The following is a 23,394-nucleotide window of genomic DNA, read 5'->3' as shown; positions in this document are numbered from 1 at the left end:
TCCTAAACTATATCTGGTTTAAGAGGCCCCACAAAATTATGCTCTTTTTTAATTTTAAAAATTCTACTTAGAGGCATGGCATACACTGTTGCTTAATGAGCTTGAACGTAAATTTGGCCCTGAGTTTATCATGGGGAGGGGCAGAGATGTATAAAATACTTTCAGAAGCCTAGGGTCTGTGGGTAAGACCATCAACTTGTTTCTTGATAGAAGCCCAATGGCTTTAACAATTGTACAACAGGCAAAAGTGGGGAACACGTTTTTTAATGATACAGGGTGCTAAAGGCTAAGAAGCAAAGCAGGGGCGGTGGTGGTGGGGTAAAGCTTTGGCGGCAGCAGAAGGCTATACAAGTGAGCAGGCAAGGCTCAGAGAGTGAAACCTGAGGTATAGAAGCTCTTGGTAGACTTTGCAGGAGAACCTTGCAGTTAGACGTCCGTGTTTGCATAGCACAGGGAACAGAAAACATGGTCAGGCATGTTAGGGGTTCCAGCTCTAACAGAGGCTAGGAGCAGGTCCAGCAAAAGCCAATTCTCCCAGGTGGAAGGTGTGTCATTTAGGCAGCCCCTCTTCTAAACAAGCATGAGAGTGGGGTGTGGCTATTCATACTACTTCTTCACTTTGGCGTCGTAAGTGCCCGCATGCTTGTAAGCAGACACGTAGCCGCTGTCGTCCACAATGTTCTCACGCCCACTCTTGCCCTTGCCTTTCCCCGTCTCATCAAAGCGTTCCTTGTGGGATCCCGTGTACTTGGAGGTATCAGTGAGCCTCTCCACAGCTCCCACCGACTTGGCTTTCTGTCAGTTTAAAAGAAAACACACACACACACACACACAAGTGAAGGTTCAGAATAGTTTCCGTTCAGGACCCAACCTCTGACAATGACTTCCATATCAACTCCATCTTTCTTGCTTCAGTCAGGGAGGGAGGGGCAACTGTGGCCTGACAGATGGTGCTGAAGTACAACTCCCATCATTTCCACCAACAGAGGCAACGGTGAGGGATTGGCGGGGTGTTCAGCAACCCTTGGAAGCTGCTGTTGCCTACCAGTCCGCTTGCAAGAAGTTGCCTTCTGCCAAATCAAACTCCTACTTGGCCCACCTGATCCCCTGCTACCTATTCCGACTGGTTGCTGCTGACCAAGGGCTTTAGGCCAAAGAGCTTGCATGTGATGTGCTCTGTGAAGCTGGAGATGTGAAGTAGTGAATCTGCAGCCTTTTAAATGCAGAAGGGGTGCCCTGACGGTGAGCTGAGACATTCCTTGTCTGAGAAACAAGCTGGGTTATATTTTGCACCGATTTCAGAATTTGTAATTATGTTTTAAATATGCCAAATTGATTTAAATGGTTTAACAATTGTTTTAAAGTTGGTTTCATTGGGTCATAATGAAAGGAACTGAAATAATTCTATACACACACACACACACACATATATGTATATGTGTATATATATATATATATAGGACCACCACTACCCAAGCCCAGTCTTCTAGTCCTTCAGAATCCTCCATAAACCCATGGTGGACCACATGCCCTTTTTGGTTCTTCAGCAGCACCTCAACACAACTCTCCCTTCTTTGGAGGCTTCTAATTCTCTCTGGGTCTCGTTCTACCATCACACCCCCCCCCTCAAGGTCCTTCTTCCTTTCCCCAGCAGCCGCAGCATCTACTCACAGTAACTCCCACGTTGGCTGGTTCTTGCCCTGCCACCAGCTTGCAGATGGCCTCATATGCCTCCTCGTTGCTTTTGTCCTTAAACCTCTTTGGGGCCAGTTCTTCCATGGCTCTCTTGAACTCCTCATAATTGATGACTCTGGCTGACTTCCCTCTGGAATGGAGTGGGCACAAAGAGTCAGAGCTGGATGGGCACCTGATAGATGGGCAAAAGCTACTTTCACCCATAATAAACACATCGGGGCTATAAAAAGAAATACAGAAATAAATAAAGAGAAGGGGAAGGGTGGAAACAGCAAATGAAACATGTTGAATAAGGAGATGACCAGAAAAGACAACTGGATGGCGTGCATCACAAACTGATGGCCGAGAAATCTGTGCATTTTGGAGTGAAGCGACTGTTCACAAGAATGATCAGGGGGCTGGAAACCAAGCCTTAGGAGGAAAGATTGAAAGAATTGGGCATGTTTAGCCTGGAGAAAAGAAGGCTGATGGGTGATATGATAGCACTTTTCAAATATCTGAAAGGCTGTCATATAGAGGAGGGGCAACGATGGGCTCAAGTTAAAGGAAGCCAGATTTATGTGGAATATCGGGAAAAACTGCCTAACTGTTCGAGCAGTACGACAGTGGAATCAGTTACCTCAGGAGTTGATAAGTGCTCCAACACTGGAGGCGTTCAAGAAAAACTTAGATAATCAACTGGCAGATATGCTTTGATTGTATTCCTGCGTTGGGGGCAGGGGGTTGGACTTTCATGGCTATGTAGGCCCCTTCCATCTTCACTTTTCTATGATTCAATGATAATTTTCCTTATACATCCCAGATTGTTCCCATATATAATTCCCACTTTCAACAAAAATTGAAAATGGGAATAATTTTGTTAGATTCCATGCTGTTCCATGGAATGGCCAACTTTAAAAACAATAATAAAAAATATTAGATTTGGGCAATGGTTTACAGGCATGATAAATCAATTATATTCCAAGAATACTGCAGTGGTGTCAGTGAATGATGGTAAAACAGAACAGGTATCCCTAGGTCAAGGTACTAGACAGGGATGTCCCCCTTTCCCTGATGTTGTTTGCCTTAGTTAGGGAATGTTATTAAAGGAGATAAATTAATTTGTAGCATAGGTTTTAAGGACAAATTTAATATTTGCTGATGATACTTTATTAACAATTCAGAACCCATTTATGTTTATGGATTGGTTTAAATTACGTTTGAAAGAATTTGAAGAGATAACAGGATTACAGATAAATTGGCATAAATCAGAAATGATTTTGTTTAATTATGATAAAGTGGAAAGGGAGATAATTAAGGAAATTTTGATATTAATATATAAAAGTATTAAGTATTGGGGTATAACTATTCCAATGAATTTACAATTTTTCAAAATGGACATTTTTGACAAATTAAAGCAATAAGAATAAATTAGATGAATTTAGGAACATTGGACTTCCATGGTTTGGTAGAATTGCAGTGTGTAAAATGATCTAAGATTATTTTTTTAGGCATGACATGACCAATAATGATAACAAAAGAAGGGTTGAAAGACTGGCAAAATATGATTAATAACTTTTGTACTGCAGATTTTAAAAGCTAGGATTAATAAAAAGAGATGGTATAAACCTCAAAATTGGCTGGTTTTGGTCTTCTAATTTAAGGTTATATTATACAGCTAATCAAATGAGATACTGTATATGTTGGAAATTACATCTTAGCCTAGCACTTTAATATGGCAACATGAATTTGACCTAACTCCGGGAGGCAGGGGAAGACAGGAGGGCCTGGTGTGCTCTGGTCCATGGGGTCACGAAGAGTCAGACATGACTAAACAACTGAAAAACAACAACAAGACAGACTTGAACACTGGGCCGTATCCAATAAGATGCAGTTCAGTTGTGGGAAAAGTAAGGTCCTCCACTTAGGCAGGAGAAACTGGATGCACAGGTACAGGATAGAGGATACCTGGCTCGACAGTAGTACCTGTGAGATGGATTTAGGTGTCCTAGTGGACCACCACCTAAGGATGAGTCAGCAGTGTGCGGCAGCTGCCAAGGAAGCCAACACAGTCCTAGGCTGTATCAGCAGGGGGACAGCATCAAGATCACGGGAAGGGATAGTACCTCTTTATACCACACTGGTGAGGTCCCACTTGGAGTGCTGTGTCCACTTCTGGTCACCACAATACAAAAAGGACACAGAGGCCCTGGAAGGGGTGCTGAGAAGAGCAACAAAGATGATAAGGGTACTGGAGGCTAAATCCTATGAAGAACGAATAAAAGAACTAGGTATGTTTATCTTAACAAAGAGAAGACTTTGAGGAGACATGATAACAGCCTTCCAATATCTGAAGGGTTGCCACAGGGAAGAGGGCATCAATTTATTCTCCATTGTGCCCGAGGGTAGGACAAGAACCAATGGGTGGAAACTCATCAGAGGGAGATCCAACCTGGAAATAAGGAGGAATTTCTTGATGGTGAGAACCATTAAACAGTGGAACAGTTTGCCTCCCGATGTGGTGGGTGCCCCATCACTGGAGGTTTTCAAGAAAAGACTGGACAGCCATCTGTCCAGGATGGGATGAGGTCACCTGCCTTGGGCAGGGGGTTGGACTGGAAGACCTCCAAGGTCCCTTCCAACCCTACAACAATTCTATGATTCTATGATTATTCAGGCTACACATTGCCCACCACCATCACCAGCAAGCTGGGTGCTCAGTTCACCGACCCCAGAAGGATAGAAGGCTGGCTTGAGCTGGCTACCTGGGATTGAACCTGGATCATGAGCAGAGTTTTGGCTGCAGTACTATAGTTTAATCACTGTGCTACAAGCCTTCTATAAAGAGTAAAAAATAACAGTATTAGAATAGGAAAGAATATCTTGGTTTAATCTCATCCAATTAAAGCAATGGATTTGAGATTAGATAAGAAGAAATGGTAAATGAAAATAAAATATTTATTTATTTATTTGATTTTTCCCCGCCCCTCTAGACCATGAAAGGGATAACAAGTAAAATTTATATTAATAGAACCAGAGGACCAACAAGATGTTCATGAAGCATTATGGAAATATGATTTGAGAGATGAAATAAGTACTGGGGTCTGGAAGAAAATACGGGAGCTTTAGTGAGAAGCTGAGAACATATCAAATTTTTGGAGATAGGTCTTCTAAGAAATGAATGAAATAATTAAAAAGGAAAAGAAAGTGTGTTGCTTATACACTGCCCCATAATGCTTAAAGCACAGTTGCGTCCCCCCCCAATTGAGCTGGGTACTTAAATACTGTATAGAGATTTGCCCTAAGGTCTCTTATCAATATTTGATAAGGAGCAATGGAGCTGGCAATGGAAAAAAAAGAGTTAATATTTATTAACAACAGCAAGATTAATGGCAGCAAGAACTGGAAAGCTAAGCATTATTTTCAATTAAATGAATAGTACAATATAAAGAAGTTTGGAATAATATTATTGATAAACTAATGAGTAATATGAAAATTTAAAAGAGAATGTTCTATATGAATATGTTTAGGTATTGATATGTGGGAAGAATATATGGCCCCTGTAGGGGGAGTGCTTTTTGTATCATTGTGTTATTTTTGTGGTTTTTGTTGTTATTAAGGGTTTTTTTTTCTTTAGTTGTTTTATATCTTGGTTTTTATAAAATGAAAAAGTAGTTTTGAGAAGTGGCAAATACTGGAGGAAAAGAGCGCCAGCTCTTCCACAACTGCAGCACCCCCCCACCCCAGCCGTCCCCCTCTGTTGCGCAAGACATGGTGTGTTGCTACACAGCTGTCCTGCACCTTTTAAACAAGCCCGCTTCTCTCAAGCAATAAGAGCAACTGTCCTGTTGCCACAACCAAAACCAAACCTTAACCAACAATCCATTTTGCTTCTGTACATGGAATCAGAGCAGGGCAACACCTTGCTACAGTATTTGATTCACACAAGAAAATGTCTTAAGTCAACCTTGCTGGTTGGTTTGATTGCAGTTAACACAGAGAGAATAAGGGGTTAAATAAAATACTAAGAGAAATGAGCATTTCCTGCTATTATAACGTCTTCCTTCCAGCCACACCATTGCTCAAAGCTCCTTGCCTGGGCAATCAGACTCTCCAAGGAAGGTCCTGTTTATCTTCTCGGTGGTGGCTCCTCACCTCTGGAATAACCTACCTCCGGAGATTCGTGCTGCACCCTTGCTGGGTACTTTTAAGAACCAATTTAAAAAGTGGATGTATAGGCAGGCCTTCCCTTCCAGTTAATTCCTGTCCTCTTTCCTTTTTTCTCTCTTTATTTGATTTATTTTGTATTTTTCCCATCTTGCTGAATCATTTAATTAATTAATTGTTATATTTTTTTTAAAGCTTACTATGCTTTATGTTGTAAGCCGCCTAGAGTGGTCGAAATGACTAGATAGGCGGGGTATAAATACAATAAATAAATAAATAAATAAATAAATAACAATGATCCATCACAAAACAAATCTGAGTTCATTTGCAACATACAGATTGGAATAAGCTCATGCTAAAAGGAACATACATTTTTGAAGAGTACTACTTCTAATGTCACGCTAACTGTATCGTCTACTTGGACCATCAGCCGATAGCAGGGTACCAGCTTCCCTCTTCTTGTGCTTGCAGACTTTCTTCAAAAATCTTCACAACAGCAAAGCTTCGACCAGTATCAGAGACAAGCCATGGGACCTTTTGTTTCAAGGTGATTAGCATGTGTGATTGGCCAGGTGACCAGAGAACAGACCCCCCCCCCAGTTTTTAGACTGGAGGGCTATTGGCATTAGCCAAGGGCCCATCCCCAGGGTGGGAATGAACCAGCAGAGGAATCGGGTTTGGGGGTTCAGGCTAAAGTTACACGTATCCGTGTGTCCTCACCACTGCTGTCTTGGGCTCTCTGCTGCCGCCACTGCCAGGGCTAAGTGGGCATGTACCCAGATCCCACAGCCTGTAGGAGCCCACATGAAGAGAGGGATTCTCCCCCCCCCCCCGCCGCCAAAAAAAATGATGGTGCTCCACACCCTGTGCTGCCTGCCGGGACTTTGAAATCTTATGTGCATGGAGCTCATGTGAGGACAGAACCATGATGCGTGACCTCGCACCATCTGAGCACCAGCGGTGCGCGCAGCCTTTTCTCCTGCGGCCCACATTGAGGAACCCAGCCGGATGGAGCTGACGGTGGCAGGCACAGCATTGAGAGGCTGCTTTGGGGGGCAAAGAGGGCAGAGAGAGGCTGATAGGGGGCTACAGTGGCACAGGCAGGCTGTTTGGAGGCACAGAAGGCAACTGGCAGGATGGATAAGGTGCGTGCATTTATTTACTGCTCATTTGCACGATAGACTGAGTCTATGCATTAAAATGGTGTGCTTGTAAAATGCTCCTTCTATCGGATGAGAATAACTTACCTGCCAATATTCATTAATTCTTGGAGCAGAACTGTGGTATGAGAAAGGATCCAGATGAAAATGACGCACAGCATCAAGTGACATCACTTTTTTAAAAAATGAGAAATTGGAAAATATCTTCACGTGCATCAGGGTTACGTTCCTCAGTGGAAGAACAATGCCTCAGCAGATTACCAGCCATGTCAACTGAGAGTGACATGTCGAAGCAAATTAATTTTGAAGACATCATTAGTGCATTTGCAAAACAGAAAGCAAGAAAAAGAAATGTAAAAGTTGTTTTCCATTTGAAACCTCATAAAACTGCCTTTGACCTATTGGTGGAAAAAGCAGTCCTACCAAAAGCCACCCTCCCTGCACTTCTCTGCCTGGATTATCCAGATTGCTTGGACTTGCCTGGTGTACGATCTTATCCTTGTCGGATGCCCGATGGCATTTTGAGCAGCACACTGACATCCCCAAAATGTTCCTTTTGGCACCGTAATCGGAGGCCGCACTTTAGCCCTTGGGCACCAAGACTCTTTTGGTGATTGCAGGTTTTTCCTTGGACACCCTTTTTGTCTTCTAGTACGGAAGGCTTGCTTATGGGGATAAGCAAGGCTTTCTTTTCATTGTTATCTTGTTCGTTTGTTTACCTAAGCATTGTTCACTTATTTACTGCTACCAAGATTACCTTAGTGAGTCAGTCTTATTTGTGTTATATTACACTGTTGATGTTGTGTGACCTGTTTTGCTGAGCGGTAAGGGTGAGGGAGGAAGGAAGGAGGAAGGGGGGGCACCATTATACTTTTTGCCCAGGATCCACCACAGCCTTGCACCGATCCTGGCCACTACTATGTTGCCTGTTGCCTCGGACTCCCCAGTGCTGTGATGCCGCTGCTACCATCATGGATCAGGTACCTCCACTCAGCTGGGCAGGGGTGGTGGGGGAGAACTGGGGGGGGAGGAGGACAAGAGGAAAAGGGATGGAAAGGGACAGAAGGGCGAAAGGTGATGGTGGGAAGATATGGGCATGGGTGATTGAGGGGTGGGTAGGGGGCAAGAGGGGGAGTGAGCAAGGTGGGGGTCTAGCAAGGGGGCCGAGCGAGTGAGAGAAAGAGCAATCGGGCGAGGAGGGGAGAACGGAGGGGAAAGAGGGTAAGAGGGAATGGGAGGGGGGACATGGGGTGAGAATGAGAGCAAGTGGGGGAGGCGATCAATCAGGCAGGCACCAGGAAGAATGGTGCTTTTATTTTGTCATCGGTGCTGTATCAGGCAATATGACTTTTTTTAAAAAAGCGGTTGGGACATAGCCACATGTGGAATCGATTCCAATGAATCAGTTCTACATGCGCCTCAAAATAAAGCTCATCTGGAACAAGAGGAGCAGAAAAAGTTATGTCCACACGGGCACGTGCCTCATGTTTACACTTCAATTTGTGTTGTGGATTTGTTTTTTTGTTCTGTTTTTCAGCAGGACCCAGATTTTATTGTCAGTGGGATCAAACCTCAAGACTCTGGAATTTCATTGGTCATCTGGGCAGGACACCTTTACTTAATGAAGATCATTATTAAGGTGTCTCTCTCTCTGTCTGCTAAAATTATATACCACCCAAGTGGTAAATGTTCTTGGAGTGGTTTACGATCATAAAAACAAAACAAAATACAAAATAACAGTCAAACCATATGAAACAGCCAATTCCAATATTAAAATGTTACAGTATCAGCATTGAGCAATTCAAGGTTTGTACAAAATGGATACTGTTGGAACAACCCCCTGTTTCTGTCTTGTAAATTATGGCAGCACAAGATTATAAAATATTAAAGCAACCATCCATTTCATGCTCCAGTAACACTCTACTTCTCCACATCATTCAGGGCTAAAAATCAATATTAAAACACACTCTTAAGGATGTTTATTCATTTATGAGTTCATTCATCACCTTTATGCATGTTAACTTATAAGTGGAATAAAAACTGTTCAAGTAATCAGGCACCTGTCTACTGCAGTCAATGTGCTTTCTTTTATGAAAACACAGGCCAGCATAAATCAATATGACCATGTCTTTGGCCAGAACACAAGGCCAAACTGTCACAAATAGCAGCTGACATCAAGAAAATAAACATCCAAATGTATGCCTGCCAATATTTATGAATCAAAGTGGGACAATACCGCTGGACAACAGATGCTCCATCTCCCCAGAAGCACAGATGTGGTCCATACCAGTGCCAAATGAAAACTGGCACTGAGACAAGGAAACTGCTGTTTCTTGTTTTTAGAGCGCAGAAATGCAGGCCTTTTGCTAAAGAGATTGTTTTCAGTTGTGTAGGTCGCCTGGCTACAGAAGATATATATTCTGAACATGTACAGACTTTTTATCACCCTCATCATTAATGATGTAGGTTTCTGGAACAATGTAATGAATCAAAACAAGTTTGTGATATTTCCCCATTGCCCTAAACCTGATTTACAGTGGTGCCTCGCACAGCGAGGGTTAATCCGTCCCGGATTAACCCTCGCTGTGTGAAACATCGCTGAGCAGGGCAGAAAAGCCCATTGGAACGCATTAAACAGTGTACTCACCGTTCAGCGATGTTTCTCCGATGGCCGGCAGCCATTTTCGCGCCCTCCCCTCGCTGAACGAGGGCGCGAAAATGGCTGCGATCAGCTGTCCGGCGGGTCCAAAATGGCTGCCGGAACAGCCGAAATGGCCGGCCACAGCGTTTTCGCGCCCTTGGTAAGGGAGGGGAGGGCGCGAAAACGCTGCGGCCAGCCATTTCGGCTGTTCCGACAGCCATTTTGAAGCCGCGGAACAGCTGATCGGCGGGTCGCAAAGCGAAGGTCGGTAAGCGAACCGCTTACCGACCTTCGCTCTGCGATTTTCGCCCATTGGGGGCATCGCTCTGCGATCGCATTAGCGATCGCAAAAGCATCACCGTAGAGCGAATTCATCGCTCTACGGGGCGCTCGTTGTGCGAGGCACCACTGTATTATGATCTATCATGTTTGATTTATCTTTTTTACACAAGGAATCAAAAAGCACACCATCTTGAGTTTATCCTGCCTAAAATGTTGCCATGTTAATAATTCAGTATTTATTAGCACAGAATGGCTACTAACGTAAATTCTTGAATATTATGGACAAGCAGTACTGCATGCTAAGGAAAACATCCACCAGGTAAAACTATCAATTTGGCAAATTTTTTAGCTAAAATTGTCTGTTCCTGGTGGTTTTACTAATTCCCAACTCTGCTAGAGGCATGCCATCGCCCTGAGCTATATTTCCCCCCCCCCCCGGCCAAATAAGAATTATTTTTAATTTTAAAAAGGCAGAAAGGGGGGGAAAGAAATGGGCTCAGAGTGTCAGACTGTCCTTTATTTTCAGAGATGGGCCACAAATTCAGTACTGCCAACTGAGGGCGGCGAGGAGGGGCTTGAAACCATCTGCCCACCCCCAAAGCCACTTGCAAACTGCAAGTATCTCCAACTAAGAAGGGAGCCTGGCCTCTCCATCAGCCATATGACTTTTGGACTTCAATAACATTATTTAATTTTGGAACTACCAATAAGAACTTTGTGTGCAGCCAAGATGTTTTAGCATCAAAAGCTCACTTTTTTATATAGTCTTAATGGTTGAATAAAGGTATCACCTGTTCCAGGATCAATATTTGTTACTAACTATACAATATTAGCACTAATGGTGAGTAGATCTGATCTTTTGGTATGAATATGTGGCCTTTTTTTCAGTGGGCGGGGCTTATGTTTTTTGGTAGTGCATTGTTTTATCTTGCTTTTAGATTGTTTAATTACCTATACTGAATTTTTAGAATAGTTGTTCAGCACATCCAGCTGATACTACTGATGATACACAGTTAGGTATGGTGTCGGCTCTTTTTGCCTGTCTTTTGCTCATGCTGGAAAGCACTACATGTCAAATGTGGTTTGTAAATGGTGTTTTAAAAGTGATTCAGAACTAAATTGACACAGCACCAACTCAGATGCTTACTGTTCTCTTGCAGTTTAGCACTATTTTACTCACTAAACATTAAAACAAAGAAGTGAAGGAAGTGGATAACCGGGTGGTGATAATGTCAGAGAAGGGTAAGGGAGAAGGTGATGTGCAGAAACACACCTTCTTGGGCTCATTAAACATTTCTGTGTGAAACACCGCAGCTTTTTAATATAGCGTGTGATAAAGTTTGCATTAACCTTTATCACAAACATTTCTGTAGTCATGCCCCCACATAATTATTCCAATCTCCCATCCTGTAAGAAGCAACATTGGGAAAGCATTTAACTGGGGGAAATTCAACCTTCTCCACACCTTCCATGATTTTATGCATCTCTATGATGTTCTCACTTTAAATGGCTTTTTTAACCTACAGGACAGGTAGAAAGGCACTTACTTCACCTTACTGAAGACAATGTCCACATCTGTGCTAGTGACCCCTTTGCCATCAATAACTTTACAATCCTTACACAACTTGGCCCAGTTCTTGCCATTCATTTCCTGCCCAGTGGCTTTGGTGTCTCCGTAGATGGCAAACTTCCGGAAGCTCTCCTCCAGTGATGCCATGTCCATGCTCTGGGCCATGATGCTCTGTAAACGTAAGAGGCAACAACAGATTAAGCTCCAGGCAACAGGTATTACAGTTACTGTCATGTGCACACTTTCTAAAAGCCTATCCAGATCTTACTTCCAACCCAGAGCTTCTCCAAACAGGATATTTGTCAGCCTTTCCCAATCTGGTGCTTTACAGAAGTGCTAGACCAAAAAAAAATCATTGTTCTCCTCTCATATTGCTTGAGATTAAGGAAGTTATAATCCAACACATCTGGAAGGTGGCAAGGAATGGCTGGCCTAGCTGGTTACTCTTCAGCATAGCAGATGTATCTCACTGTGCAACATCGCTTACTACGAGGGTCACCCACATCACATGGAAAGTGAAACAGTGAATGTATTCCTTTGTTTAAATCCAAAGGGCAATACATAACAGCTTTTTAAAATGTGCAAACGAAATGTTAGCCAAAGGGAGGGTTTCAGCATTTACTGTCGACATTGCAGTCCCATTTATCAACATTAGCCAACAAAAAAAGTATATTTTATTAGAACTTCACATATAATCCTTATCAAGGGGTTATAGCAATTGAAGGCAGATTTGACGTCAACCAGTCCATCCCCTTGTTCGGTGCAGGATAAACAAGGATGGTTGTCCAGCTTCTCCTTAAAAGTCAGGAAGACAGAACAATTCTCACAATTACCCAAAAATCATTCTGGGAGCATCCCAATATCGTCTGTTTCATTGTCACACTAATCTTCACTTGAGAAAATATCTCCTGATGCAATGAAGGCAAACCTGCAGCCTGTGTGCCTACTCTCGCTCATGGAGATTCCCTATCCTATAGAGTCTTGCCACCACCATCTCCTATTTCTGTGTTTAGAATACAGCTCCTAGAACTCTCTAGCCATGTTGGGTAAGTGATTCTAGGAGTTATAGTCCAAAAAAAGTAACTTCTCCAACCTCCTGCTAGGGTGGTGGGGAGGACTGCCAATTACACCACCCTCAACTCCTTGAAGAAAATTGGGGGGAAAAACTGACTGTCCATAATAACGATAATAATAAATCTGGAAGCACTGCAGCATCTTCCACAGAAGGTTCTGGGAACCTGATCAACCTATGAGATCAGGGCAAACCTTACAGTTGGGTGAGGTCAGTGGTTGCTCCAGGGTAGCAAATGCAAACTCCGCTCTCCATATAAGCAAGAAATAAGTCCCCACAGCGGCATCACCATTCATTCCCCTGCCCTACCTAAGAGGAGCACAGCAGCCGTGTCTCTAGCTACATCCAAGAAGTAGGTTTAAGACTGGACCGGGCCAAGCAGTCCCTGTTAAGGAGTTTGCTCTAAGGAGGGAAGGAACAAGGAAAGCTTTAAGGAGAGATCTGCTGGCACTCCAGGTGCCTCTTCTTGTCACAGACATAACTCCACATAAACCAGGGGAAAAGTTCAGCAGTGAATGAGTCAGTGAACGCTACCCAAGATTTTCAGGCAAGGTGTCCCTGGAAAGCAATCTTCTGTGGCCTTTGTCACACAGGAGTGGTGTGAAGCCAGGCCAAGGGGAACGTTTCTTGAATGGAGAAGATAACCACAAGTGAGAAGCAGAGAACCTAAGAGATTGAACTCCAGAAAGGAGAGAAAAATTGTGCCAGAATTGAGTTATGATTTGAAGCACAGTTTGATCTCTATTTTCTTATTCCTATGTAAGACTTTCTGTCAGTATCCACCCATACTGTTTTTGGGGCTTCGGTCAACCTGGAGATAGCCAGTTCCAGGCCCTTAGTTACAGCCCTGACATTAAACAAAAACAGCCATGTGGCCTTGGCTGCTGAGAAGGCCACAGTTTCTGTCACCTGGCAACCACTGCTATGGGTGGGTGATGATACTTGGAGGCTGTTGCTATGGGGAGAATGGCACAGTTTGACATGTATACTGTACTTAACTGAAACACACTGCAACTTTTTTCTATTCTTAAAATTTACCATGTCTCCTAGGCTGTGCTGAACAAGGACAACTGGAAACACACAAAGGGAATCGGATACACTGCAGCACAGTCAGAAATGCATGCATGTGTACATGCCATACATGCAGCAGACACACAGATGCAAAATTGCATCCACAAGCACAGTAGACAAGCTCAAGAAAATGATTACGCACCCGAAGATACAGAACGATTAATTTCTCTGGACAAGCATAAATATTTAGACAAAGCACCCATGCAGACACACACATGCAAGACTGTATATAGGGATGGCAGTTTTTCAGGGCCAGTATCCCACTGCATGTCTGCTCACTGGAAAGTCACTCTACTGTAGTAACACAGGATTATGCTCAAGGCCAGATTAAGACCATTAGATGTCCTAAGCACTGAAAAGATTATGGTGCCCCCATGAATATAATATGCAGTAGGTGTCATGGCTTAAATAAAAGTATAACACATATGGAGGAAAATACAGTAATTTAACTGTATAGCATGTGGCCAAAAAGAACCACATATTGTACACAAAATCATACGTACAATCAAATTACTGGCTTCCGGCCAAATCTTGCACTTTTATGCTTTGATTCATGTAGACAGACTTCATGAGAATCTCTAAACTGGAAAGCTCAAACAAGAGCTTAAATCCCCTTTTGGGGCATTTTTAACAGTGGCTGTTATTTCTTTGGCTTGTGCATTTAGTGGGTCCAAGGCCGGCAGCTCTTTTTATCCTTATCCCCATCCAACCTCCCAATATACGGAAGTTAAAAAAATACATATATAAACAAAAATCACCAAGTGATGATGATTGATAATTTCACTCAAAACATGAGGTTTTTTGCTAGATGAGTATACATTTTAGGTTTACTGGTACATATTTAATTACTTTAGGTAAGGAAGTGGTTTTCTTGCTGCTCTTGAGGTGGGGGGGAGAGAGAGAGCTGAGAGTGAGGGATGGATGGAAGTGGGTTGTTAAGGAGGTTGCATCATTTACACCGTGGTCCATGGAACGTCCAGCCTTGAAACAAACTCTGTGGTGTCCCCTTCCCTTGCTGATGACCCTAAACACATGCTTATTTTGCTTAATGGTTAATCCAGGAGTGATTGTGCGGTTTGTTTGTGCACCTCAAGAACTGCACAATCACTTGCAGAGCACAATCACTTGTGTTACTATCTTGGCAAATCCTTCTACTCAGAAGAGGACTGGTGGGATGTTTGGAAGCCTTTCCCCTATTCTCAAAAGTAGAAACTGGTTATCCTCTGGTGAGAGAAAGGTAGTCTGTTCATGCTCAGAGGCTTGGCCCTATCACTTCATACACTCTAGAGTTTATGCATGACATTACAAAAACAGCTTCCGGGTTAAGCCTTGCCATGCATATAAACAGGTACTTTTGTGGCAACATGTAGCTGGGCAACTGTGCAATTATCCAGATGCAGATCCTAACTATTTAAAGTGAGGGGTGGTCAATGAATGGGCAGCTCCCTGAAGAAGCAGGAAACCCACTGCTGAAGCAACATCTGGGGCAGAAGATTTGCAATGTGGAGTTTGTGTCAGAGCATCATGGCTAGAGGTTGGAGGGTGGAATTTAGTGCTACAGATCTTCCCACTGAAGCCGATATCTGATGTGAGAGCTTCCTGTTTGGAAGCTTTCAATTAGCCCTCAAAACGACAACAGAGCAGCTCAAGCAGGGAAGTAGATTTCTTAATTATTTCTTAAAGATTTTGTTAAAGATTTCTTTAAAAGAGGAGAAATTAATCTTAAAAGCAAGTCTGGATGTAAATTCCAGCTCACATCCCTTTAACATCAAGTAGCTAAAGAGCAGGATAAACAAGATGCCTGCAATTAGCTAATTCTATACTTTGTTGTACTAGAAAAGCAATTGATAACTGAATTGTTTTATTGGAATGTGCAGTTAATTTAGGATTTTTTTTGCCTAGTTGAATTTGCTCATCTCTTTAACCATGTGCCAGTCACCTTTTTTTTAAAAAAGTGACCTTAAAAGGACATGAGTCTTGAAAATGGATTTTTCCTTCACAGCGCAGAAGCTAGAATTATGGATGCTCATATGTCCACATTATGAGTTAATAAATAATACATGGAAATTATTATAGCATGAGTAATTCTGGAGGGCCTGCCTCCAGAATTCAAATAAAGGTTAATGGAACCTGATGAGAGCTAATAAGAACAAATATTTGCTCTTTCTTTCTTTAATTGCAGTTATGTCCCACACTTATTCCAGTGAGCCTTATTATTTTATCTTGTCCCAGTGTGCCTCCTTTATTTTGTCCTTCTGAGTGAAAACAACCGTTGATCATTATCACAGTGCTCCCTGACATACACTAAATTTTATTTTGTTTTTTAACACAGCCCCCCTTACTAGTCTCCCTTCTTTCTTTCTTTCTTTCTTTCTTTCTTTCTTTCTTTCTCTCTCTCTCTCTCTCTCTCTCTCTCTCTCTCGTCTGTCCATTCGTTCTGTCTGTCTGTCTGTCCGTCCGTCCGTCCGTCCGTCCGTCCGTCCGTCCGTCTGTCTGTCTGTCTGTGATTGAGTCAAACGTAGCATGAAAGCACAACCTGGCATGGGGGCCTCAAGCTACATGCCCAAGGTAAGTCATAGTTTTCATGTCATTTTATCAAAATGCTATTGTGACTGCACACACAGTCAGTGTCAAGAAGAGACGACACTTGTGCTGGAGATGTTAGCTGTGAAGGCAAGGCTTTGATAGAATAATGGAGAGAATTTCTGGCAGATCAGAAGTACACTTGAGGATGGGGAAACAATGCCAACTGTCCTCTCACAACAACAAAAAAACCCTCATTGAACTAAGTTGTGTTACCTAGTCCTTAGGTCAATTTTTGTTGGTTTAAAAAGGACATTGACAGATTAGAGAAGAGGTGGACAAAGCTCTATTAGCCCTTGCCAACATAACCAGTTGTGAGACATGCTAGGAGTTAACAATCCAGCAATATCTGGAGGACTGTATTTTGCATACACACACCCTGGACTACATAGAAGGTATCCACAGGACAATGGTCAGGATAGCATAAAAGCATCTATAGAAACAAATTCCACTAAGAAACAGCTAGAATTCCTGGAAAGGTCAGCCTGGAGAAAACTAAGGGGAGGCTTCAAATACTGTAGAAGTCTTCAAATATTTGAAAGCCCATCAGACAGGCAGACAGATCAAATTTGTTCTCTGTTGCTGCAGAGGTCAAGACTATAACAAATGGCAGGATATTAACAGGTAAATAGTAAAATTGTGGGTGAATATTAGAATAAATTTTCTAATGATAAGTATCATTGTACAGGGGAACAGAGTGCCTCAAGAGGCAGTGGGCGATCCTTTACTGGAAGAAATCAGGAAGACTTTGTAGAACTACATGTCAGGGAAGGAGGTGTTGAACTCTGTTTCACAGATTGAGCAGGGGTTGGACCAATGCTGGGAAATGTTACTTTTTGTATTACAAATCCCATAATGCTATATGGGGATTCTGGAAATTATAATCAAAAAGTAACATTGCCAAACCCTTCATCGGCCAGATGATCTCCGCATAGTCAAAGCTACGGTTTTTCCAGTAGCGATGTATGGAAGTGAGAGCTGGACCATAAAGAAGGCTGACCACTGAAGAATTGATGCTTTTGAATTGTGGTGCTGGAGGAGACTCTTGAGAGTCCCCTGGACTGCAAGGAGATGAAACCTCGCCATTCTGAAGGAGATCAAGCCTAAGTGCTCACTGGAAGGACAGATTCTGAAGCTGAGGCTCCAACAGTTTGGCCATCTCATGAGAAGAGAAGACTCCCTGGAAAAGACCCTGATGTTGGGAAACTGTGAAGGCAAGAGGAGAAGGGGACAACCGAGGATGAGATGGCTGGACAGTGTCATCGAAGCGACCAACATGAATTTGACCAAACTCCAGGAGGCAGTGGAAGACAGGAGGGCCTCGCGTGCTCTGGTCCATGGGGTCACGAAGAGTTGGATATGACTTAACAACTAAACAACAACATGATTCAATCTGCTGCAACATGAATTCATCATCGTTTAAACATGATGAATTCATTTCTTTCCATATGCAAACATATGCAGATTTATAATGTAACTCTGTGCCACTGTTCAGAAGTCACTCTCACTGATTTTGGCAGAACTGAACTCCCTAGAAAGTAAGCCCAGGAATGTAGCTATCCATTGATCAATCAATTCAACTGAGTGACCGTCATAATATTTAATATTCAGCTTACCCCACAGTGCTTTTTATTCTTCAGGATCAGCCAAGTCACCAGAAGCAGAAGCCTGAGAAATTATACTGCGAGGTCAGAAGAGATCTCAGCAGCATTCACAGCAGAGCTGCCAACTTGCATTTATTTCTGCCAGCATTATAGGTACAAAGAAAAATGAAAATAAAAATAAAAGAACAAACAAACAAACAAAAAAGACAAAAACATGGTGGCACATGAAAGGCTGATACATTTTAATGTGAGCTTTAATGGACAAGTCCACTTCCTCATTTCACACACGCACGAGGAAGAAAGGGTGTTTTCTTGTACAAGACAACGAGTCGTCTTGTTCAGGTATACCTTGTGCATGCTTCTAGTGTAGAAAAGCAGATGGGGGCCACGGTTAGGAACATAAGAATGTCACTGAGCTTGGAAAGATTCCTTCTTTGGGCTACAATTCCTGTGATTCCCCCAGCTGAGAAAGGTAGAACCAAAAAATACTTTAAACCGAGTCCTGTTTGTCTTTCCAGCTCAGTGTTGCTTCAGGAATGGGCAGGCTTTAGGCCTTTGGAATATACTTCATTTTTCACAAAAAGAATCTGAACAGCCCACAGTGACAGGCCAGGTGCAAAACTGTGAGATAGGAAGGCAGGCGGAGAATTGAAGAACACGATGCACTGCACACAAGCTTACCTTTCAAAATAGTATGCTCTGATGTGTCAATTTCAAAACCGAGGGTTTGTTCTGAGTACTGGAGATGAAGATTATGCAAAGAAATCCTCTCTCACAATGAATCAACTTTTATTTTCCCTGCTTGATTTTGGGAGCCTAATCTGGAGAGAAAAGATTACAGAAGAACTACAGTTTTACTGTTGACAATGAAGACATCTCAACCTTATTTTGCACCTTCTTTTTCCCCTCCATCAGTTGTTGTTTCCAGTCATTGCAGCTTTCTGCCAGTAAAAGGCTGTCAGATTCTGCACATCAATTACTGACATTTCTTCTACTAATTTTCATTCCTCCCTCTGCTGAATGTAGTACAGTTTTACATATAATGTAAGATAAAATATACCTACATCTGATACCTTTGATAGGCAATTAGGAAATGGGAAAAATAGGAATAAGAAAATTACTGTATTCTGCTTCTCCATATTCTGCCCCAACAGTACCTTCTTGTCCACAATGTAGGTTACCTATCGAGACAATCAAATATTGTGACACACCTATTTTCCTTTTTAAATGATCCATATCTTTTTGTGAGCCACACAGTCAAAAGCTTTACTGCAATCTGTAAAAGCAAAGAACTAGTCTCTTCTGATATTCCTTGGTATCCTTCCTTGGTAAGTCAGTGTATATTTTTGTGATATGGTCTGTAGTGCCTCTTCCTTTTCTGAATCCATCTTAAACACTGGGCATTTCTTGCTTCAGTTAAATCTAAAGTGGTACAGCTTAAATAGCAGTGGTTCAGCAGGATCTCAGGCCTTTCATGTTATTTGCACGGCTTGAAAAATCTAATATTTTGAACTCCCACAAGGCCATACTGGTTACGAGACTCTCGAAGGTGTCGTCCAAACAAGTACTTTATTGATGCCAAACAAGCAATTTTTCCAAGCTCTGAATATACTGTCATTTCAACTGGAAATGCCACAAACAGAAGCTGGCAACTTTCTGCAAGCATCAGATTGTGATTCTGTCAGTTAATTTAAATGTAATCAGAATTTTAAACCAAACTAGATAGAAGGCGCACCTTTAAAAATGGAAGGGGGGGACCCAGGAAACTAGAGGCCAGTTAGCTTAACGTTTGTTCCTGGGAAGATGATGGAAAGCTTCATTCAAGATAAAATCGTAAAACATAGAAGAACAACCCTTGCTAAGAGAAAATCAGGATGGTAAGAGTAAGTCTTGCCTCACAAACCTTTTAGAATTCTTTGGAAAGGTCAAGAGGCATGTGAATGCAGGCAAACCAGTGGGTATTGTCCATCTGGATTTTCCAAAGGCATTTTGACATGGTCTCTCATCAAAGGCTGCTGAGAAAACTTCACAGTCAGGGGATAAGAGGGCAGGTCTTCTTATGGATTGAGAATTGGTTGAGAACCAGGAAACAGGTGTCAATGGGCAATTTTCACAATGGAGAGAGGTGAAGAGCGGTGTGTCCCAGGGATCCGTCCTGGGACCAATGCTTTTCTACCTGTTCATAAATGACCAGGAGACAGGGATAAGCAGCGAGGTGGCCAAGTTTGCAGATGACATGAAACTTTTCCGGGTGGTGAAGACCAGAAGGGATTGTGAAGAGCTCCAGGAGGATCTCTCCAAACCAGGAGCATGGGCACCAAAATGGCAAATGTGTTTCAGTATAAGAAAATGTAATGCACATTGGGGCAAAAAAAAATCAAAACTTTAGTGATCAGCTGATGGGTTCTGAGCTGTCCATGATGGATCTGGAAAGAGATCTTGGTGTGCTGCTGGAAAGCTCGATGAAAGTGTCAACCCAGTGTGTGGCGGCAGTGAAGAAGGCCAATTCCATGCTAGGTATCATTCAAAAGGGGATTGAAAATTAAAAAACCAACATTATAAAGCCATTGTACAAAACACTGGTAAGGCCCCACCTGGAGTATCGCGTACAGCTCTGGTCGCCGCACCTCAAAAAAGACATTGTGGAACTGGAAAAGGTGCAGAAGAGAGCGACTAAAATGATGACTGGGCTGGGGCACCTCCCTTATGAGGCAAGGCTACAGCATTTGGGGCTCTTTAGTCTAGAGAAAATGTGCCTGATGGGGGATATGACTGAGACGTATAAAATTATGTAGCGGATGGATAAAGTGGATAGAGGGAAGCTCTTTTCCCTCTCACGTAATACTAGAACCAGGGGACATCCACATAAACTGAGTGTTAGAAGAGTGAGAACAGATGAAAGAAAATATGTATTTACCCTGTGTGTTGTTAGTCTGTGGAACTCCTTGCCACAGGATGTGGCAATGGCATCTGAACTGGATGCCTTTAAAAGAAGATTGGACAGATTCCTAGAAGAAAAGTCCATCGCAGGTTACACGCCATGATGGGGATGTATAATCTCCAGGTTTAAAAGGAAGGTACATTAAAATTTCAGATGCAGGGGAGTGGTATTAGGAGACAGGTATCTAGTTATCTCATATGCTCCCAAAGGCATCTGGTGGGGCCGCTGTGAGATACAGGAAGCTGGACTAGACGGGCCCTTGGCCTGATCCAGCAGGGCTCTCCTTATGTTCTTATATCGTGTTGCTAAACCACTTCAGTGTCCCTAATAGGATTTCCTATTGAGGAAAGGAGATTTTAGAGATCACTCATTCATAGGGTCACCAAACGTCCAAGGCAACTTGATGACAGGTAACTACAATGGGATTTCCAAGGTACGTGAAATGTTCCAGGAACAATTTGCCACGGTGACACAAACCATAGCTGAGTGAAGACTGGAGCCCAGATCTCCTGAGTTTTAGTCCAGCCTGCTAGACATGACACCACGCTGGCTCTTGTCTTCAGCACAGCAGTGGTCATTCTCCAGTGCATGTTAGGTTGATGAGATTCTGCCACTGATTGCTTAGTTGACTGATCTCTTCGTCTGATCCCACAAAGTTCTTCTTGTTAAGCAAGCACGCATACGCAGGATCCCTTTACAAAAATTAGTCATGCTTTATGGGCCCAATATTGTGATGCACATTTAAAAGAGGTCAGAACACCATGGAAATTTTAAAAAAAACATGGAAGGGGTCAACTTAACAGGAGGCACAGCTGCAGTCAGACACTCCTATACTACAGTCAGTACACACGTCTTCCAGCCTATGGGCAAGAGGGGCATAAGAAACTGCCTTGTACGGGTTCCAACCATTGGCTCATCTTGCTCAAGCCCACGGATTGTGTAAGCCAACTTTCCCCCACCAGGGATGTTTTGGACTATAACTCTCATCTTCCCCAATCTGCATCGGGAGCCATAGCCCAAGACATGCGGAGTGCCAAACCTTCACCACCCCTGTTCTCCCCGTCGGTGCCCTCCTGAACAAACTGGCATCATCTCCATCTTGGGCTGAATCCCCGTTTGCAGTTAGAACGTCTACAAGTCAGCCCGAGGGAAACGCTCTTCTCCCTTCAGCCCCACTCCATCAACATTTGCAGGCATCCCAGCGAACGGAGCAACGTGTGAGCACCACCTGCGGCAGCATCGCTCCTTCCAGTCTGAGGTCTGCGGACACGTCGGAAGGGGGACGCCTCGCAAGCGAGTTAGTGAAATCATCCGTCCGCCTGAGCATCATTCAGCCTCCTCCCCCCCCCCCCGGGAGACGCAAACGCTCTCAGCCGCGCTCACCGACGGCGGGCCTGGGAGCGGCGAGCCAGCGAGGGAGCCGCCCGACGAGTCCGGAGCACGGCCACCCCCACCCCGCACCCCACACCCTCTCGGGGTGCCCCTTCGGGACAGGCGGCGTCCTCCCCACCGGCGCTGCCCTCCGGGATACAGTCCGCCCTGAGAGCGGCCACAGAACCCCTCCGGGGGTCGATTTCCCGGGAATATCGCCCCGGTCCGAGACAGACCGCCTGCATGCCCAGGATCGGGGTGTAGCCCCACCAAGGAAGGACGGTCTTCAATTTGGGGGGGGGGGGGGGTTGGCTAGCTGTGCGTAGCTCTGGGCAGGGCTGCGAAGGGGGGGCCGCTCCTCGGGGTGCCCCAACCGCCCGGACGCGCCCCCCTGCTCTCCCTCCCTTACCTCGGAGCCTCCTCGGCCAGCCGGTGCCGCTACACACCCCGCTCCGCGCGCGCGTCCCCGAGGCCGCCCCTCCCCGGCTTCCACTCCGCCGCCGCCGCCGCCGGTCTCCAGGCGCAAGGGCGCTCCGCTCTCCGGGCGCGGCCGGGCTGTTGACTCCGGTCTCTATAGAGACCCCATTGGGGGCGGGGGGGGGACAGACACAGCCGGGAAGGAGGAGCCCGCGGGCGGGGCGGCCGAGGGCGCGCCAAGGGCGGCGCCGCCTTGCCTCGCTGTTGCCGCAGAGGCGGGCAGGCGGCCGGGCGGGCGGGTCCGCTCCGGAGGTCGCCTGGCCGGCTGGCAGCTCCCGGGCCTGGCGCCAAAGGGACCGTGTGTGGGGATGGGGGGGCAAGAGTGGGTGAGGAAAGGCAGGTCGGATCCTGTGGACGGGCGCGGAAGAGCCGGCGGGCGCTCCGGAGAAGAGGCCGGCGGAAAGCAGAGGCGCTGGGCTAGATGCGCCCGATGGGAACCGACAAGACAGCCCGGGTCTCCGAAAAGGTTGAGGGAAGCGGATGCCAAATAAACGACACCGTAGCTCCTCTTTAAGGACCCTTTTTGTTTTAGCAAAGAGGCCGTATCCTGTGGCACCTGGAAGACGGGGCGGGGAGCGCCTGAAGGCGGGAGGAAGGGTCCCTGTGGAGGAGGGAGGGTCGCCCTCTCAGCGGCCCCTTCCGTCGGCCGGGGAGTCTCTCCAGCCCCTGCCTTCAAACGGGACCGGTCCTTAGAGCTGGATCGAAAAGGTCCGGGCTGGGCAGGGATCAGGGCCGGACTGGATCCCCTGTGGTTGCTGCGGAACAGGTCACCACCGACCCC

General features: G+C 44.6%; 1 protein-coding gene and 1 long non-coding RNA gene across 6 annotated transcripts; one reads left to right on the top strand and one right to left on the bottom strand.

Annotated features, from left to right (window-relative positions):
* Window positions 1-248: 248 nt before the first annotated feature.
* TPPP3 (tubulin polymerization promoting protein family member 3) lies at window positions 249-22,699 on the bottom strand. Of its 5 annotated transcripts, XM_078380391.1 has the most exons (6): window positions 22,546-22,579; window positions 20,742-20,832; window positions 18,506-18,645; window positions 11,472-11,665; window positions 1,672-1,825; window positions 249-795 (listed from the first exon to the last, which is right to left on the bottom strand). In XM_078380391.1, the coding sequence occupies exons 4-6, from the start codon at window positions 11,657-11,659 to the stop codon at window positions 607-609; spliced, it is 531 nt and encodes a 176-aa protein (XP_078236517.1). In that variant the 5' UTR covers window positions 11,660-11,665; window positions 18,506-18,645; window positions 20,742-20,832; window positions 22,546-22,579; the 3' UTR covers window positions 249-606. The 5 variants fall into 5 exon arrangements, with proteins under 5 accessions (XP_078236517.1, XP_072836538.2, XP_078236518.1 ...); XM_072980437.2 differs by lacking the exon at window positions 20,742-20,832 and having other exon boundaries at window positions 22,546-22,682; XM_078380392.1 differs by lacking the exons at window positions 20,742-20,832; window positions 22,546-22,579 and adding an exon at window positions 12,876-12,968.
* LOC140702144 (uncharacterized) lies at window positions 7,852-8,683 on the top strand. Its single transcript, XR_012081197.2, has 2 exons — window positions 7,852-7,981; window positions 8,539-8,683. It is a non-coding gene; the product is annotated as an uncharacterized LOC140702144 (long non-coding RNA).
* Window positions 22,700-23,394: the final 695 nt, after the last annotated feature.

This window comes from Pogona vitticeps, chromosome 10 (genome assembly GCF_051106095.1).
Source record: "Pogona vitticeps strain Pit_001003342236 chromosome 10, PviZW2.1, whole genome shotgun sequence".
Taxonomy (NCBI): domain Eukaryota; kingdom Metazoa; phylum Chordata; class Lepidosauria; order Squamata; family Agamidae; genus Pogona; species Pogona vitticeps.
The sequence above is the reverse complement of the archived record's forward strand: the minus strand, read 5'-3'. Positions and strand labels throughout refer to the sequence as shown.

Coding starts and splice junctions, on each gene's coding strand:
- TPPP3 (XM_078380394.1), bottom strand. CDS start 11,659: ATGGCCCAGAGCATGGACATGGCATCACTGGAGGAGAGCTTCCGGAAG. Junction 1,826..11,471: donor ATTGTCTTCAGTAAGGTGAA/GTAAGTGCCTTT, acceptor ACTCCATTCCAG/AGGGAAGTCAGCCAGAGTCA. Junction 796..1,671: donor CAGCCAACGTGGGAGTTACT/GTGAGTAGATGC, acceptor TTAAACTGACAG/AAAGCCAAGTCGGTGGGAGC.